This window comes from Sminthopsis crassicaudata, chromosome 6 (genome assembly GCF_048593235.1).
Source record: "Sminthopsis crassicaudata isolate SCR6 chromosome 6, ASM4859323v1, whole genome shotgun sequence".
In the NCBI taxonomy this organism is placed as follows: Eukaryota; Metazoa; Chordata; class Mammalia; order Dasyuromorphia; family Dasyuridae; genus Sminthopsis; species Sminthopsis crassicaudata.
This window is the reverse complement of record NC_133622.1, coordinates 187968379-187986015: the sequence shown is the minus strand read 5'-3', so window position 1 is coordinate 187986015 and position 17637 is coordinate 187968379. Positions and strand designations below refer to the sequence as shown.

At 34.6% G+C, this 17637-nt stretch overlaps 1 protein-coding gene across 3 annotated transcripts in view; it reads left to right on the top strand.

The window, feature by feature from the left end:
• The window catches only part of RNF4 (ring finger protein 4), a 201447-nt gene that overhangs the window by 53290 nt on the left and 130520 nt on the right, over positions 1 to 17637 (top strand). For all 3 annotated transcript variants that reach the window (XR_012483789.1, XM_074276860.1, XM_074276859.1), the window contains 2 exons: positions 2352 to 2472; positions 3621 to 3713. Coding sequence is in view for 2 of the 3 variants with exons in the window: in XM_074276860.1 (XP_074132961.1) it covers positions 2352 to 2472; positions 3621 to 3713 (214 nt within the window). In the remaining variant the exon portion in view is untranslated. The remainder of the gene's footprint in view (positions 1 to 2351; positions 2473 to 3620; positions 3714 to 17637) is intronic.

The following is a 17637-nucleotide window of genomic DNA, read 5'->3' as shown; positions in this document are numbered from 1 at the left end:
GACCAAGTGTTTAAATAGAAATTTTCCTTAGATACCTGTCAGAGTCATAGACATTCTTCTAGGGAATATAGGATTTTACACCAGTAAGCAAGATAAAGAACACACAAGTAGTAAACAAAGGGAAACTGATTGGTCTGTGAATTATTAGCATATTTTGTCACAGTCACAGAATTTTGTGACTTAAATATTTTTCTCTTTCCATTAAAAACTTTGAAGAGAAATAATGCGTCCATTTGAATGCTTTTCAATTGATTTTAGATAATGGATTGAATAAAGGGTCATAATCAAAGTATATTTTGGAACAATTTGCAAACGAGAAGGTCAAAGCCAAAAGCAGGCCAGTGACTTTTCCAGGACTAAATAAAGCTATAATATATATCATTGGCTATTTCCTTGGACAAGAATTCTGGATGCTAGATCAGGAATCTAGTATAGATTTTGGTGGGGCATTTCACAGTCTTTTAGCCTATAGTTCTATGAATAAGATGATGAGTTAGTTGTACCCAAAGAACAAGGATTCATAGACCATTTTGGACCCAAATGGAAGGTCTAGTGCATGTTTCTTTGATCTATGTTTACCTTATGGTGTTCAGCATTTTCCTTAGTACTTCTAGTGAAAATATAGATTAACAGACATTTATTTAAAACGTACTCTGTACTAGGTGAAAGAACTGAGAATGTTTAGCCAAAAGAGAAGATTTAGGGGAGATAGCGTAGGTGTCTGAAGGATCTTCATGTGGAAAATGAATTAGATTTGTTTTCTCTAACCCCAGGTAGGAAACCTTGGAGTGATGGGCAGAATTTGCAGAGAAGCAGATTTCATCTAGATATAAAGAAAAATTCTGAGCTTGTCCCAAAGTAAGATGAACTTCCTCAGGAAATAATGGGTTCCCTATTATTTAACCTTTCAGATGGAGTTTCTGTTGGAGCTTCACCAGGGCTGTTAAAGAGAAGATTCATTTTCAGTAAGAAGTTAGATTAAAGGACTTGTAAGGTCCATTCTATCTCAAATTCTGATTGCAACCCTCCTACACTTCAAGATAGGTGATCATCATGATTTAAACAAATAACTGACTGATAACTGGCCCTCTGCTAATGAACCTCTCCATACTGAGCTGTGTTCTATGTTAAACTATATATCACCCATTACTCCACTACATTTGGAACCTTACCAGCTTTTTAAGTGCTATTAGGGTTTCAGTTGAGTTGATAAAATAGCCAATTGTGGCATCAAAGTATGCTTTAGTATGTGTCAAATGTATCACAATTTTTTCAGTTCTTCCAAACAAAAAATTTTGAGCAATTATATTGAAATAGACTTTATTTCATTTGATCATAGCAAAAGGAAAATTGAACAAGTAGGGGAAACAAGAAAAGTCAAAAAACCATGTATAGATCTTCAAAAGAATGATGAGCACCTTGAAAGGGATTCTAAAATGGATGACCAAGAATTTTATTTGTAATTTAAAGCCAGTAGTATTCATAAAAATCAAAGAATTACAGTTAGAAGGGATCTGAAAGTTCATCTGGTTCAATCTTGACCTAAATCCTAACTCCTGTTTATATCATTTCTGACGAGTAGTCAGGTAGACCAGGGCTGTCAAACTCAAATAGTATCGGGGCAACTAAACTGTGTGTAAAGGATCCTTGCAAGTTGCATATTGACTTAGAAAACACCGTTATTAACGTCATCTATTTTTTATTGTATTTATTTTGATAATTTTTTTCCAATTCTATTTTTATCTGATTCCTGTGTTACTCAGAAGTGTTGCTGTTCTGCATTTGAATAACTTGGGTAACTGGTAAATTGCCACCTTTTTTTGGACAGCTCAAATTGTTAGGAAATTTTTTTCCTTATTGACCTGAAATTAGCCTCCTTCTAATTTTTCTTTTTATGTTAAACTTCCCAGTTCTTTAACTTGTCCTAAGATAGGTCATGTGTCCCCTTAAAATCCTACTCATCCTTTTCTGGTTATATTCCAGCTTCCAGTGTCTTTAAAATGAAGTAATATTCCAGATGCAGTCTGGAGGATGAGGAAATGATCACAGGCCCTGACTGTGGACCCCAGATGTTTGTATGCAGATGTAGGATCACAGTGACTTTATTAACCTTAAAACATTAAATTAGGAACTGCTATTATAAATTTTTTTAGCTCCCATTTCACATACAGATACTGTCTTCCAAAATCACTCTGATCTTATTATGGGACCTGCTTCCTATCTATATCTCCTCTTCATCCTGAACTTAGGCAATAGATTGTTAACCTCAAATGCCACACTTGAAATATATATCTATATGAAGTCTTATATTGGGATCTTTTTATTAATCATTTAATTTTTATCCTTAATAGACTCAAAGAAAGCGCCGAGGTGGAACAATAAATTCCAGACAGTCTCAAAAACGAGAACGATTAGTAGGTCCAACTACTGAGATGACTTCAGAAGCTGAGCCAATAGAACTTGTAGAAAGTGGTAAGTGTACAAATCAATTGGAAAAAATATTATAGGAACTAAAATGTTGAAAATTATTTTGGACACTTCCTATCATTAACATTTTTTATTCATAATTTAAAGCCAAATTTTTTTATAATCATTTCTTACAGTGGTGTTTTTGTCCCAAAATATTCCAAGGTTTCTAAAACTTGAAAACTAAGAGTTTGGTTTAACTGGGAATCATAGTATATGAGATTTATAATGTAAAGGGCTCTCTCTTTTTAAAAAATTTATCCTTTTATTTTGCTGTTATCTTCATGAAAGCCCATAACCACCTTCCTTGTTTTTTTATGAAGGGGAGACATAAAGCTCTGTGTTACAGGAAAATTCTAAAGCCATGGAATTGACAATACAAGGGGTTAGAGAAAGAATTTTATATTGAGCTGGCCTTATGTTTGTGTTCATCTTGTCTTCCCTGCATCAAAAGAATCTTAAAGGTTTCCAGGGGCAGCTAGGTGGTACAGTGGATAGATCACCAGCCCTAAAGTCAAGACCCAAGTTCAAATTTGACCTTAAGACACTTAACACTTCCTAACTTTGTAACCCTGGGCAAGTCACTTAACCCCAATTGCCTCAGGGGAAAAAAGAAAAAAAGATTTCCAGAAAAGACAACATTTTTTCAACTCACTTTTACTTTGTGGAATAACTTGAAGTCATTGCTAGGAGCCTTGTAATAGTAATATTATTTCTATGTTTCTAATAATTCAGTTATTTCTATTTTATATTGAGGATTTAAAAGAAAAAAAATCCCACAAACATTGGCTATTTGCAGATTTTTGTTGTGTTGCTCCCTCCTAAGCATGAGTTTTTGGTGATACTTGTAATCAATCATAATAAAGGCCAATGTTGCCTTCAGGAAGCTATTCTTCACTGAGGTTTCTAAGTTTGTAAGGGAGTGTTGATATAATCCTTAGGGTTCTACAGATTGTCCTGAATTCCATGCTCAAGGCAGAGCAGACTAGCTAGTAAAAGGGGACAAAAGTGCCTGGTGGTTAACTAGAGAGATTTAATAGTATATCTATGTTGATAACTTCTCCGATTCTGTAGAGTCAAATTTGCATGGGTACGGGGGAGTGAATTTTTTTTTTGTCAATTTTCCTGATACTTGTAAAATGCTTCTTTTAAAGCTGGAGAAGAGGTGGTGGATCTCACCTGTGAATCTACTGAACCGGTGGTAGTGGATCTGACTCACAATGATTCTGTGGTGGTAAGCATCAATAGTACAGATTGAGGTAGAGGGTATCAGAGGGCAATCAAACTGATCCTAGTGCCTGGGATTGTAAATTAATTTCAGAGGAACAATAATATTATTGTACTTCAGCCAACAGATGATTGTTCACATGGTATATCATGTATATAAGCCCTTTCGCAAACCTTAAAGTACTGTAGAGATGTCAAGTATCATTACTCTGTATTAGCAAAGATAAAAGATATAATGCCTTAGAACCTAGTACTTAAGTACTAGAAGGACATCTAGTTGTATAAACATAAAGATAGAGAAATGTGGTTCCCTGTTTTGGAAATAAATGTTTATTAACAGAATCTAATTACTCTTCAGCCCTAAAAAAAAAAAAAAAAATCAGTCCCTTTTTAACCTGGCCTAATGGTGCCACACATCATACTAGAAGTAATTTGGCCTTCCTTTCATTTCATAGTAGTTTAAAAAATGCTTATTGATTTGTAGTGTAAATTAACATTGTTATAATAGACCTACCTTAGTCTCTCTGCTTTATTTATTCTGATAACTCCCAATGCTTGGTCTCTCTTGGGAAAGATAGTAGGTTATAATGAAAAAAACTTAGAACAAAAGGCAGGCAGAACTAGAATGGATCTTAGTAATCTAGGCCAAATGATGTCCCCACCCCCCTTGTCACAGACAAAGCAGGGCAGAATCTGGAATACAGTGCAAGTTGATCTGGTTGTCTTTTTACTATATTGCTCTTCTCATAGTGCTGAAGGTTAAAAGATGTTGACTTTCTAATTAATGTAGGAAATAGCATTAGATTTAGAGTTAGATTTTAAATCCTAGATTTGTATCTTAGTACTCATATGACCTTGACTAACTCAGTTTCTTACATCTTTGGTTTCTGCATCTGAAAAATGAAATTATTAGATTCAGGCTCTCAAATTCCTTTCAGCTTCAAAGCCACTAGGTCCAGTGGTATGACATAGATAAAAATGACTGGTGAAAGATAACTGGTGATGACTCTGCATGCAGTGGGAGACCTTGCCCTTTTTAAGATAATGCTTTTTAATAAGTTCTCAATTTGATTAAGACAGTGCGCATTCAATGATTAGGTTAGATAACTGAGGCAAATAATGTCCTCTTTCATCCATTCTTAAAAAATCTATCTGGGAGGTGAAGACCTTCAAGAGTAGAACAGAAAAATTGCTGTTTAGACTCACTCTGAGCCAGTCAAGACCCAAACAGAGACCAAGAGGGACTTGGCCTGGAACCTGTTCTTGAACAATCAATCAGTGAGAGCCAGAGTGATTTGGGTTTAAGTCATAGCCCTTAAAAAGCACCCTATCCAGGAAACCCCAGGTAACTTGTGAAATTTCAATGATCAAAATTTATACTCCTTTGGGCAAATCACGCACAAATAAAGGTATGATTCCATATGTGGATAGAAGAAGAAGAGAAGAGAAAGAGGGAAGGGGAAGGAAGGATAACAATGGCAACATTTTTGTATCACTTATTTCCCAGGCACTGTGCTAGTGCTTTATAAATACTGGCTCATTTGATCCTCACAATGGCTCTGAGAAGTAGGTGCTAATACTATTCCCATTTTATAGATGAGGAAACTAAGGCTCGATCTCATCATCAAACCTGTACCTCCAATTCCAAAGTCTCCTTATCTGACCACAATCTATTGGCTTTTTGCCTCTCCTTCTGGCTTTCCAAACAGAACCTGACTCTCTGTCCTCACTCTGAGCTTCAGTCTAATGACCTCTCGATTCTCCCCTGCACTAGCCAGGCCTCTTCTTCCATTCTTGGTCCACTGATCACCAGCTCCATGCTATATTGTCTGCATTCTGGGAATCCTTGGACTTGGCCACGCTCTATGCCTCGCCTCCCTCTGTCACTCAGTTGCTCTAAGTGACTCCTGTCACACTCCTCCCAGAGGCATTCTCCTTTCTCCCCTTTCTTAGCTCACTCTCCCAAGCTTTTTCATTCCTTCTGAAACCTCCCATAGATCCCTGTCCCCTACCTTGTCAGCTGATAATCTTGACTTGTTCATTGGGAACTTCCTCATCTCCTATTACACAGGTTCCTTTTGCCTCTATCTTTTTCACTGCTATCTCACATGATGATAATTAAGGAAATCTCCATCAGCTTGCCCCCTGCATCATTCACTCCTTTTATTTTCAGTCTTTCTCTTCCTGATAACTCGTCTTTAAGGCTTATAAATATACATGTGTCTTCCCTCCTCCTGAAAAAGGAGAATTTCAATTTTATTTGATCATCAAATTCATTTGATTCTTCCATCCCTATCTTACAGCTCGTCTGCCTTTCAGTAGCTAAACTTTGCATAATTTAGTAGCTAAACTTTGCATAATTTTCTATCCTTTCTCTTTCTTAACCCCTTGTAATCTGGCTTCTGGCTTTATCATTCCATCAAAACTGTTTTCTCCAGAGTTACCACCAGTCTCTTAGTTGCCAAGTTAATTTTCTCATTCTTGTTGACCTCCTCTTTTCCAGCATTTAATTCTATTGATCCATCATTCCTCCTAGATAATTTCTTCTCTCTAGGTTTTTGGAACATGATTCTCTCCTGGTTCTCTTTTCACAGCTTCTGGCACACAGAGTAGATTGTTGTTGTTGTTGGGTAATTTTTCAACAGGGACCATTGCAAAACCTTCTGTTCCAAATTTTATCCTCCTTCCCTCCATCTCCTCCCCTAGATGGCAGGTATTCCAATACATGTTAAAATATATGTTAAATCCAATATATGTATACATAATCCATACAATTATGTTGCTGCACAAGAAAAATCGGATCTAGAAAGAAAAAAAAACCTGAGAAGGAAAACAAAAATGCAAGCTAAAAACAACAGAGAGTGAAAATGCTATGTTGTGGTCCACACTCAGTTCCCATAGGCCTCTCTCTGGGTGTAAATGGTTCTCTTCATTACTGAACAATTGGAATTGTTCTGAATCATCTCATTGCTGAAGAGAGCCACGCCTATCAGAATTGATCATCGGATAATCTTCTTGTTGTGTACAATGATCTCCTTGTTCTGCTCACTTCATTCAGCATTAGTTCAAGTAAGTCTCTCCAGGCCTCTTTGGAATCATCCTGTTGGTCATTTCTTACAGAACAATAATATTCCATAATATTCATATACCATAACTTACTCAGCCATTCTGCAACTGATGAGCATCCATTCAGTTTCCAGTCTCTTGCCACTACGAAGAGGGCTGCTAAAAACACTTTTGCACATCTGGCTCCCTTTCCCTCCTTTAAGATCACAGAGTAGGTTTTTAATGTTGATTTATTGACAACTTTTATCATCTTTTTATCCTCTTTCAGATCACACTTTGGAACCAGTGGTATCCTTCTTGGTTCTGCCTTGTCCCTGCTTTTTTTTCTCTTATACTTCTATACTACTTCATCACCAGCTTCCATTGAAATGATTCAGAAATCTATGTTACCTGCCCAAAATTCTATGTTAACCTTCAGTCTCACATTTCCACCTTCCTTTTAGTTATCTTGCACTGTGTCCCATAGATTTCTTAAATTCATTTTATCCAAAACAGAACCCATTTTCTTTATCCCAGATGCTTCCTCATCCTCTCTTTCCATATTGTTGTAGAGGGAAATAGCTTCTTATCTTTTACAAGAAGCCTTTTGTGATCCCTCTTAATTTCAGTGCCCTCTCTCTTAATAATTTCCTATTTATCATATATATGTGTGTGTACATATATACACAGACACTTTGTCTTCTCTATTAAGAGACTATCTAAAATCAATTGAAAAGCATTCAAATGGACACATTATTTCTCTTCAAAGTTTTTAATGGAAAGGGAAATAAAATTCTGTGACTGTCACACACACACACACACACACACACACATTTTCTCTATAAGTTGTAAGCTACTTGAGGGCAAGGACTGGCTTTTTTGTATCCTTTTTATTAAAAGTACTGATTGATTTAGACAATCTTGCCCAGGATCACACAACTAATAATTATCTGAGGCTGGATTTGCACTCAGATGACTCTGAACCCTATACTCTTTATGACCACTGTGTCACCTAGTTCATCATTGAGTTTTTAAAAAAATGTTTATTTTCAGTGTTTTTTTTTTTTTTTTTAAATTTTGAGTTTCATTTTCTCTCCCTTTTGCCCACCTTTCCATCATGGGCTGAAAAGGCAAACCATATGATAATTATATATGTTAAATCAAACCAAACATTTCCATAGTAGCTATATTGTTTTAAAAAGACAATAAAAAAAAAAGATGAGAAAACCATATTTCAATTTGTGCTCAAAATTTATCAGTTCTCATGCAGATGTATAGCATTTTTTCATCATGAGGCCTGAATTCTCTTGGATTTCTGTATAGATGAAAGTACCCAAGTCTTTCACAGTTGTTCACCATTATGACAATGCTTTCACTATACATAATGATCTCTTGGTTCTTCTTTTTTCCCTTTGTGACAGTTCATTTTGGTTTTGCCATGGTTTTCTGAAACCACCTCATTATTTTTTGTGGCACAATAATACTATATCTATATACTGCAAATTATTCAGCTGTTTCCCAACTGATGAACCATCCCCTTAATTACTTATTCTTTGCCATTATAAAAAGAGCTTCCATTTTCCTTGATCTCTTTGGAGTATAGACCTAGTAATGGTATTACTGGATCAAAGGGTGAATATATAATCACTTAAGTGTAAGAGTCAATATTGGAACTCAAATTTCCTGATTATAATTTAATTTCTTCATTCAGCTTATCAATTACTTGTCAGTCTATTGTCTTCTGAGCTATTACTTTAGGACTCTTTTCTTCCATAATTTAGCATCACCTTGCAATAAAATTGTTCATGTTCATTTGTTATGTCCATTTTTTTTTTACCTTTTTGAATTTCTTTTAAAGAGCTAGAAAGTGATTATAAAATAAAATATATTAGTTGGAGAGACAGAATGGTAGAGTTGGTTCAGTGAATCAGCCTTAGAATCAAGAAGGAATTAGGAAATATACCTTAGGACTTAAACTAATATTCTGAGGAACTTTTAGAGGTTTGTGATTTCATAACAAATATTAATAGGTACTTTATAGGTAAATGTGATCATGTTGTTTTGATTTAGCATTTGCTAGATTCTCTTGGCCCTTGTCATACCATGTGGTCTTGCGTAGTTTACTGAACAATTACATTTACAACCATAGTTAGAAGGGTATTACAGTGAGTGATTTGTGGAAATGTTACTTTAAAAATAAACATTTGGCTGACCTACATCATCTCTCCTGAGCCCTTAACGCAAGTCAGAAGCCAATTACTGTTTTCCAAGCAGGATCTGAGTAACCTATGGTTGCCACCTGGTGCTTTTTCTCCTTTGTGACTCTGAGGTAGTGTGTGAGCTAAAATGGGAGAGGTTCTTTCTGTCTTTTTCTCTTAGGATCAACTACTAAAGTTAAACAGGGATCTTCTGTTTGTGTTATTATATCCAAAATTGGCTTTAAGAATAAGAACAAGTTTGTCTAATGAGCTCTTAGAAAATTAGGTGTGAGTAGATGGATTACAAAATTTTATATTTATAAGGTTTTAAAATAGATACATTCCATGTAATATTGCACCTTCTAATTTTCAATTTAAAGATTCCATGATTTTCAAGCAAGTTTTTCCTGCAACTCTAAGAAATTATAATTAACATAGGCAGGTTATGTTAATTGCATAATTTAATTAATACATTTCAAAATATTATGGAAGTGAAAATTATAAAATCATCAAAGGGCATAAAGTGAAATCTTATTCCTATGCTTGGAAATACTTTTTAACTAATTAAACATCAAATTTATTAAAAATGGACAGATGATCATCTGTTATTTCCTAAACTTGTCATTTAGAGTTAAGAGATAGGGTCCAAGTGTACACTTGGAAAGTGTACATATAAGGAAGAAAGGAAAATTTATGACACTTCTGCAAAGTTTCCTTTATTATAATCTCACAACATCATTTTCTAACTAAGCAAAGAAATATTGCAAAAAGAAGAGGCTTAATTCTCCAGAGTTATAATCAAGTCCCCCTAAGTGATGAAATCTGATGAAAACACATCTGGGAATAAAACCATTAGTTTCACTACTATAAACCCACTTCCTTAAAGATCCAGTTAGAACTCTTGTAACCTGAATAAGTGACTGGATTTCACTTGATGTAAAATTTAAATTGCCTTGGATTCCTTTTTTAAAATTTTTACCTTTGAGTTTAATTTTGCTGATGATTAAATGGTTATTGTCTCTATCCAAACATTTGTCAGGTCTCCCTGTTAGTAATGAATTATTATACTCCCTTAGTCATACTTACCCACACATAGACAAAAAATATTCTTTGACTCTAACTTATGTTTCATTTCTCAACTCCCAGCCTTATACTGGAAAAAATACCATCAGCATCTCCATGGCCTTTCAGAAGTTAGACACTAGAGTATTTAAAAATCATCTCTAATGGGATGATTCCCAAACTGTATTTTCAGTCATCCTATCTTTCTAACAACCAGTCCTTTATTACTAATTGTTTGCTGTAATCTCCACTTCTGTGTTTCCACCTGTAGGTATCTCAAATCAAAAAAATAATTTACCCCCAAAATCTATGCCTCCCATCGTCCTTCTCCATTTCTCCTCACATCATCATCTTTCTAATTATGTAGTCTGTTTTCTTACATGTAAAGTGGGGATAATATTTATACTTTATCACTTTGGGGTGATGAATAAATCATTTATAACAACCCCTCCACTTAAATTGTCTTTTATTTTTTCCAGTTACATAAAAAGATAGTTTTCAACATTCACGTTTATAAAATTTTAAGTTGTAGTTTTTTCCTCCTTTCCTTTGCATCCTCCCTTACCTCAAGACAGCAATCTAATATAGTATATAAATGTGCAATCATATTAAAATATATTTTCACATTAGTCATGCTCTAAAAGAAGAATCATAACAAGAGAATAATCTGGAAGAAGAAAAAGCAAAAAAGTGAAAATGGCATGCTTTAACCTTAATTCAGATTCCACAGTTCTTTTTTGCATGTGGTTAGTATTTTCCATCATGAGTCTTTGGAATTGTCTTAGATCATTTTATTGATGAGAAGAGCTATATCTGTCAAAGGTGATTGTTGCAGTGTTGCTATTTACTGTGTACATTGTTCTGGTTCTACTGATCTCACTGAATATCAGCATGTAAGTCCAGGATTTTTTGACTACTCATTTCTTATATGAATGTAATGGAATACTATTATGCTATATCACAATTTGTTCAGCCATTCCTCAATTGATGTGCCTTCCCTCACTTTCCAATTCCTTGCCACTACAAAAAGAGCTGTTACAAATATTTTTATGCATGTGAGTCCTTTTCCCTTTTTTTATGATCACCTAATTAGTGGTATTAGTAGCTCAAAGGGCATGCAATTTTATAACCTTTTGGGCATAGTTCCAAATGGATCTCCACATTATTTAAATCAGTGTATTCATGTTCCAGTTTTCCTATGTCCTCTCCAATGTTTATCATATTCCTTTTCTGTCACATTAGTCAGTTTTTGATAGGAAGGAGGTGGTAGTTCAGAGTTGTTTTAATGTGCATTTCTCAAATCGAGTTATTTGGAGCATTTTTTCATATGATTCTAGCTTTAGTTTTTCTTTACAAGGATATGAACAGTTTTCAGATATTCTTGTATATTGTATATGACTTGTATTCTTGTAAATTTGACTCAGTTCTATTTTTCAGAAATGAGGCCTTTTTCAGAAACACTGGCAATAAAAATTACTTTTCAGCTTTCTGCTTTCCTTTTAATCTTTGCTATATTAAGTTTGTCTAAAATAATTTAATGTAATCAAAATATAATCCATTTTGCATTTCATGATGTTCTTGGTCGCTTGTTTGGTTATAAATTCTTCTCTTCTCCATAGGTCTGACAGGCAAACTGTTTCTTGCTCTCCTAATTTTCTTTCACACCCTTTATTTCTAAATCCATATATCCATTTTGATCTTATGTTGGTATAGGGTGTGAGATATTGGTCAGTGCCTAGTTTCTATAATACTATTTTCCAGTTTTTCCAGTGGTTTTTGCCACCTGTAAATGTTTGGTAGAATTCACTTGTAATCTATATAGCCCTGGAGATTTTTTTAGGGAGTTAATTGATGGCTTATTTAATTTCTTTTTCTCTTCTGTTACTCTTCTGTTAATCTGGACAATTTATATTTTGTAAGTACTCATCCATTTCTTTATTGGAGTACAAGTGGACAGAATAGGCTCTAATAATTATATTATTTTTCTCTTCATTGATGGTAAATTTGCATTAAATCAAATTAATCAAAGGTTTGTCTATTTTATTGGTTGTTTTGTAAAAACCAGCCTTCGTTTTATTTTATTAGTTCAGTAGTTTTCTTTTTCAATTTTATTAATTTCTTTGATTTTCAGAATTTCTAATTTGGTTTTTAATTGGGGATTTTTAATTTGTACTTTTTCTTGTTTTTTTTTTTTTTTTTTTTAATTTCCATGCCCAATTCATAATTCATTGATCTCTTTCTCTGTTTTACTTATTCAGGCATTTAGAGAGAAAAATTTTCCCCTAAGAATTGCTTTGGCTAGATCTTATAAGTTTTAATGTATTATCTCATTACTGTCATTGTCTTTGAGGAAATCTTTGTTTCTATGATTCGTTTTTTGACCCATTCATTTTTTAGATTATTTAGTTTCCAATTAGTTTTTTTAGTCTATCTTTCCATGGCCCTTTATTATGTGTAATTTTTATTGCATCATGATCTGAAAAGGATGTATTTTAACATTTTTGTTTTTCTGCATTTGATTGTGGGGTTTTTATGTCCTAATACACAGATCAGTTTTTGTGTAGATGCCATGTACTGCTAAGAAAAAGGTATATTCCTGTCTGTCCCTGTTCAGTTTTCTCCAGAAATCTGTCATTATCTAACTATTCTGAAAATGTATTTACCTTCTTAACTTCATTCTTGTTTATTTTGTGGTTAGATTTATCCAATTCTAAGAGGGTAAGATTGAGGTCCTCCACTAGCACAGTTTTTGATGTCTTATCTTTTCCTGTGACTCACTTCTTTGAAAATCTGGATGCTATGCCCCTTGATGCATATATATTTAGTATTGACATTATTTCATTGTCTATAGTATCTTTTAGCAAGATGTAGTTTCCTTCCTTATCTCTTTTAATTAGACATATTTTTGGTTTTGCTTTATCTGAGATTGGGAATGCTACTCCTTTTTTAACTTCAGCAGAATTATAATATATTCTACTCCAAGCTTTTACCTTTACTCTGTGTTTATCTTTCTGCCTCAGATATGTTTCTTGTAAACAATACTTTGTAGGATTCTGTATTTTAATCCACTCGCTCTTTAACTCTGTTTTATGTGAGAGTTCACATTTATGCTTAACAACAACTGTAAAGTGAAAATAGTATGCTTTTGTCTACATTCATTCTCTATAGTTCTGGTTGCAGATGGCATTTTCCATTTCACTTCTATTGGAATTATCTTAGATCACAGTATTGCTGAGAAAAGCTAAGTCTATTATAGTTGATCATCACACAGTGTTGCTGTTACTGTGTACAAATGTTCTTCTGATTCTGCTCACTTTACTCTGTCAGTTCATCAAGCTTTTCTGAAATCAGCCTGCTCATTACTTATAGAACAGTAATATTCATATACTATAATTTATTCAGCCCTTCTCCAACTGATGAACATCCACTCAGCTTCCAATTCCTTGCTACTGCAAAAAAGGCTGCTATAAAAACTTTTCCCTTTTTTATGATCTCTGGGATACAGACCCATGGTTTTTTTTTTTTTAATTAAGCATTTTTTTAATTAATTTTTATAATTATAACATTTTCTTTGGCAGTACATATGCATAGGTAATTTTTTTTTTTTTACAACATTATCCCTTGTACTCCCTTCTGTTCCGAGTTTTTCCCCTCCTTCCTTCCACCCCCTCCCCTGGATGGCGGGCATTCCCATACATATTAAATATCTTATAGTATATATTAAGTACAATATATATGTGCAGAACCGAATTTTGTTGTTCTTGTTGTTGCAAAGGAAGGATTGTATTCACAAGGTAAAAATAATCTGGGAAGAGAAACAAAACAAAAACAAAAAAAAAAAAATGCTCACAGTTTACATTAATTTCCCAGTGTTCCTTTTCTGGATGTAGCTGATTCTGTCCATCATTGATCAATTGGAATTGGATTAGCTCTTCTCTATGTTGAAGATATCTACTTCCATCAGAATACATCCTCATACAGTATCATTGTTGAAGTTTATAATGATCCCCTAGTTCTACTCGTTTCACTCAGCATCAATTTATGTAAGTCTCTCCAAGCTTCTCTGTATTCCTCCTGTTGGTCATTTCTTACAGAACAATAATATTCCATAACATTCATATACCATAATTTACCCAGCCATTCTCCAATTGATGGGCATCCATTCATCTTCCAGTTTCTAGCCACTACAAAAAGGGCTGCCACAAACATTCTGGCACATACAGGTCCCTTTCCCTTCTTTAGTATTTCCTTGGGATATAAGCCCAGTAGTAGTATGGCTGGGTCAAAGGGTATGCACATTTTGATAACTTTTTGGGATACAGACCCATGTTTGACTGATTCTTGATGTCTCAATCATTAGCTTCCATTTGTCCAATTCTAATTTTTTAAGGAATGATTTTTTTTCAGTTCTTTTGTACTTTCTTTTCTATTTGGCTAATTCTACTTTTTAAGTTAAGGAATTGTTTTCTTCAATTTTTGTCCTTTTCCAAGCTGTAGACTGTCATGCTTCTCATTTCTTTTCCCAGTTTTTCTTTTACCTCTCTTATTTGGCTTTTAAAATACTTTTTGAACTTTTGGGGAGCTTTAGATCAAATTTGTATTCCTCTCTGAGGTATTTTATCCTCTTCTGAGTTGGTGTTTTGATCTTCCCTGTCACTAGTGTAGCTTTCTATGGTCAAGGTTCTTTTTTAGAAGTTTCTTGCTTATTTATTTATTTTTTTTTTTGCCTATTTTGGGCTTTTAAAGTTGAGGTCTGATTTTGGAGTAAAGGGGGTGGTACTATCCCATGCTGCTTGTGCTGGGTTTCAGGAGACTGGGCACTGGCTTTGAGGCTGAGTCTTTAGGTGCTGGTGCCTTGGTCAGAGCCTGTTGTTAGCTAGTTTGCTGGATTAGCAATTTGCCCAGAGGCTCTACCGCTGGCCTGCTGTGCCATGGGGGCATGAGATCCTGGTTTGTGCTGTGGCCAAGAGCTTCCCACTGGCTTGTCTAGACACCATCTGCTCTGAGTGCACTTTCCTTTTATCCAAGTGGGGCTGACCTTTCCTAAAGTAGTTCTGATATCTGGGAAACAGTTTTATTCCATCTTTTTATAGATTCTGTCACTTCAGAATCTGTTTAAGGGCTTGATTTAATGTTTTTGAGGCAAACTGCAGTGAGCTCAGTCAACTTCCTGGCTTCTCTCCTCCAGCTTGGCCCCACTGTCCATAAACTTTTTTTTTTTTAAAGCGACATTATTATAATCAAAATCTTTGACAAGAGCCAAATGGCTCAACTTCAGAAATGTATATTGTTTTTAATTATGTCCAGGACACTAAAGAATGATGCATTGTCACCCTTCTTTTGATCGCTCCTTAAGGACTCACCAGGCCTTTCAAAATCTGAGTTGAACTTTTCTATATTACTGCATTCCCTCATTGAGAACAGGGACTTTTTATATTTGATTTTTCCCCCATCCCCCCTTAGCAAAATATTTTATACTTAGTAAAGCCCTCAATAAATGCTTTTTCATTCATTCTTTCATTTTTATTAGAATGTATTATATTACATTTTATACATGATCCAAGAAGACATCATAGTCCTCAAATAGCCAGATTTGGCTTCCCTGTAACTGTCAGTAATGGGGTTTCCTTTTACTTGTCAGGACCTAAAAGCTCCTCTTATTGCTCTATAGAGATTTCTATCTACCCCTCCACCTCACTTCTCACTAACCCTCCCCCCTAATCTGTGAGGTTACAGGGGTAATAATCTGAATAATTATTAGCTCTCATAGTTTTACTTTAATTTATTCAGTTTGCTTTTATTTCCTTGCAAAAGCAGTCAACAAGTATTTATCATATATCTACTTTGTGCTTCGGGGCTAAATACTAGGGATAGAAAGAAAAAGGATTGTAGTACTCAAGGCACTTATGTTCTAATGAAAGTGATAACTTGTAAAATAGGAATGGAAGAAAGACACTTGAAGAATAAGGAAAGATAATCGTGGAGGGGAAGGCAACAGTAACTGGGGAGCCCCCCCCCACCTTGGGAGGGGAGTGCTTATTATTAGTCCCACTTTATAAAAGAGGAAATTGAGCTGCTGTTGTACAGCTAGTCCAGCATTGAACACACTATTGCATAGGTCTCAGAGCCAGCTGTGTGCAGGATGGATAGGGGAGAGGAGGCTTGAATTGTTGCCATTGTCTAGTTTGGAGGTGATGAGAAACTGAGCTATGGAGTGGAAGTCCTGTGAGTGAAGGAGAAGCACTTGAGAATTAGCATAGAGAAAGAAATGATGAAATCTGGGGTGATAGTATAAACTTGGGGGATTTGAAGGTGGTGGTTCCCTGGAGAGTGATAGGAAAGTTCAGAAGAAACCCTTTGAGAGAAAGGATAATGAGTTTTTTGATGCCTAAGGGGGACATCCTTCCAATTCACTTAATGAATTATTTCTTCCATTTTCTCTAGCCACTTAATCCTTTTTCATAAATCATACTGTGAAGGAGCATTCCCCTAGCCCTAAAGTAAATATGAAGATGAGATTAATTTATTAGTGAGTGCCTATAACACAAATTCATCAAGTTTTGGGAGAAATTCCCTTACTACTCAACTATCTGTAGTTCAAATGAAAACATTAATCTTTTGAGGTTCCCTTTAGAAATTTCTCCTGACAGGCTCCTGATCTTCTGGGATCTTTTGAAATTACTAATTTTCAGCCATCTTATTTGCTTAAGTATTTTATTTTAAGAATTTGTTTGTTCCGAAATAATAGCTTACCGTCTTTTAATCCCATTAAGAAATTGTTATACTAAGTCAGCAAACAAAGACTTTGACTAAGATATTCAGCTTTCTCATTTACCTCTTTCTCACTTGTGTTAGAACCTGATTGTTATCTGACTGTTTTCCATTTTTCCCAGTAGTTTTTGTCAAGTAATGCATCCCCCTGTAACAACAATCTTTGGAACTCACATTTTTAAAGAACTTTTGGGTTCCAAAAGGATAGAATAGAGTTTCTTGGACTTTGTTACTTCTTGGAAGTAAAGAATTGTTGTACTCTGCTTAATAACTTGCCAGTGTGAGAAACTTTTAAGGATTATACCACATAAACTTTGTGCCTTCCCACATTGATGACCTCAAGATTGTCAGATCTGCCTATCCGCTCTCCTAAATAACTAATTTTGTGATCATCTATGTCATTATTTATGGAGATTCAGCAAGGCCAGAATCTTTGTTGAACATTTATATCTAGCATTTTTGTCTGGCTACCCATGTAACAAATATTAAAACTAAATGTTACAAATATTAAATCTTTTCCTTTACATTTAAAGTTTATTGGGTTGATAGTGGTTAAAATAAGTGCTCTGAATTAAACTAAATTGACAGTTAGACAAATGCCTTGCTTTAATTTGCTATTGATTAATATTAGTGATGGTAAACAAGGCAAAGGTAAACAGTTTAAATATCATTCAAATGACACACAATATTTTAAACATTAAATTTTATTAGACTTCTTGGGTTGTTTTTTGGGTGTGTGTGTGTTTGTTTTTTCCTTCTTTTTTTTAAAGTAAAGAGGGTAAAAAAGAGAAGATTTCTTCATAGGGGTAATATAGCAATTCAGTATCTTAATGCCATGTGCCAGGGCTGAGATGAGATGGGGTGTGGA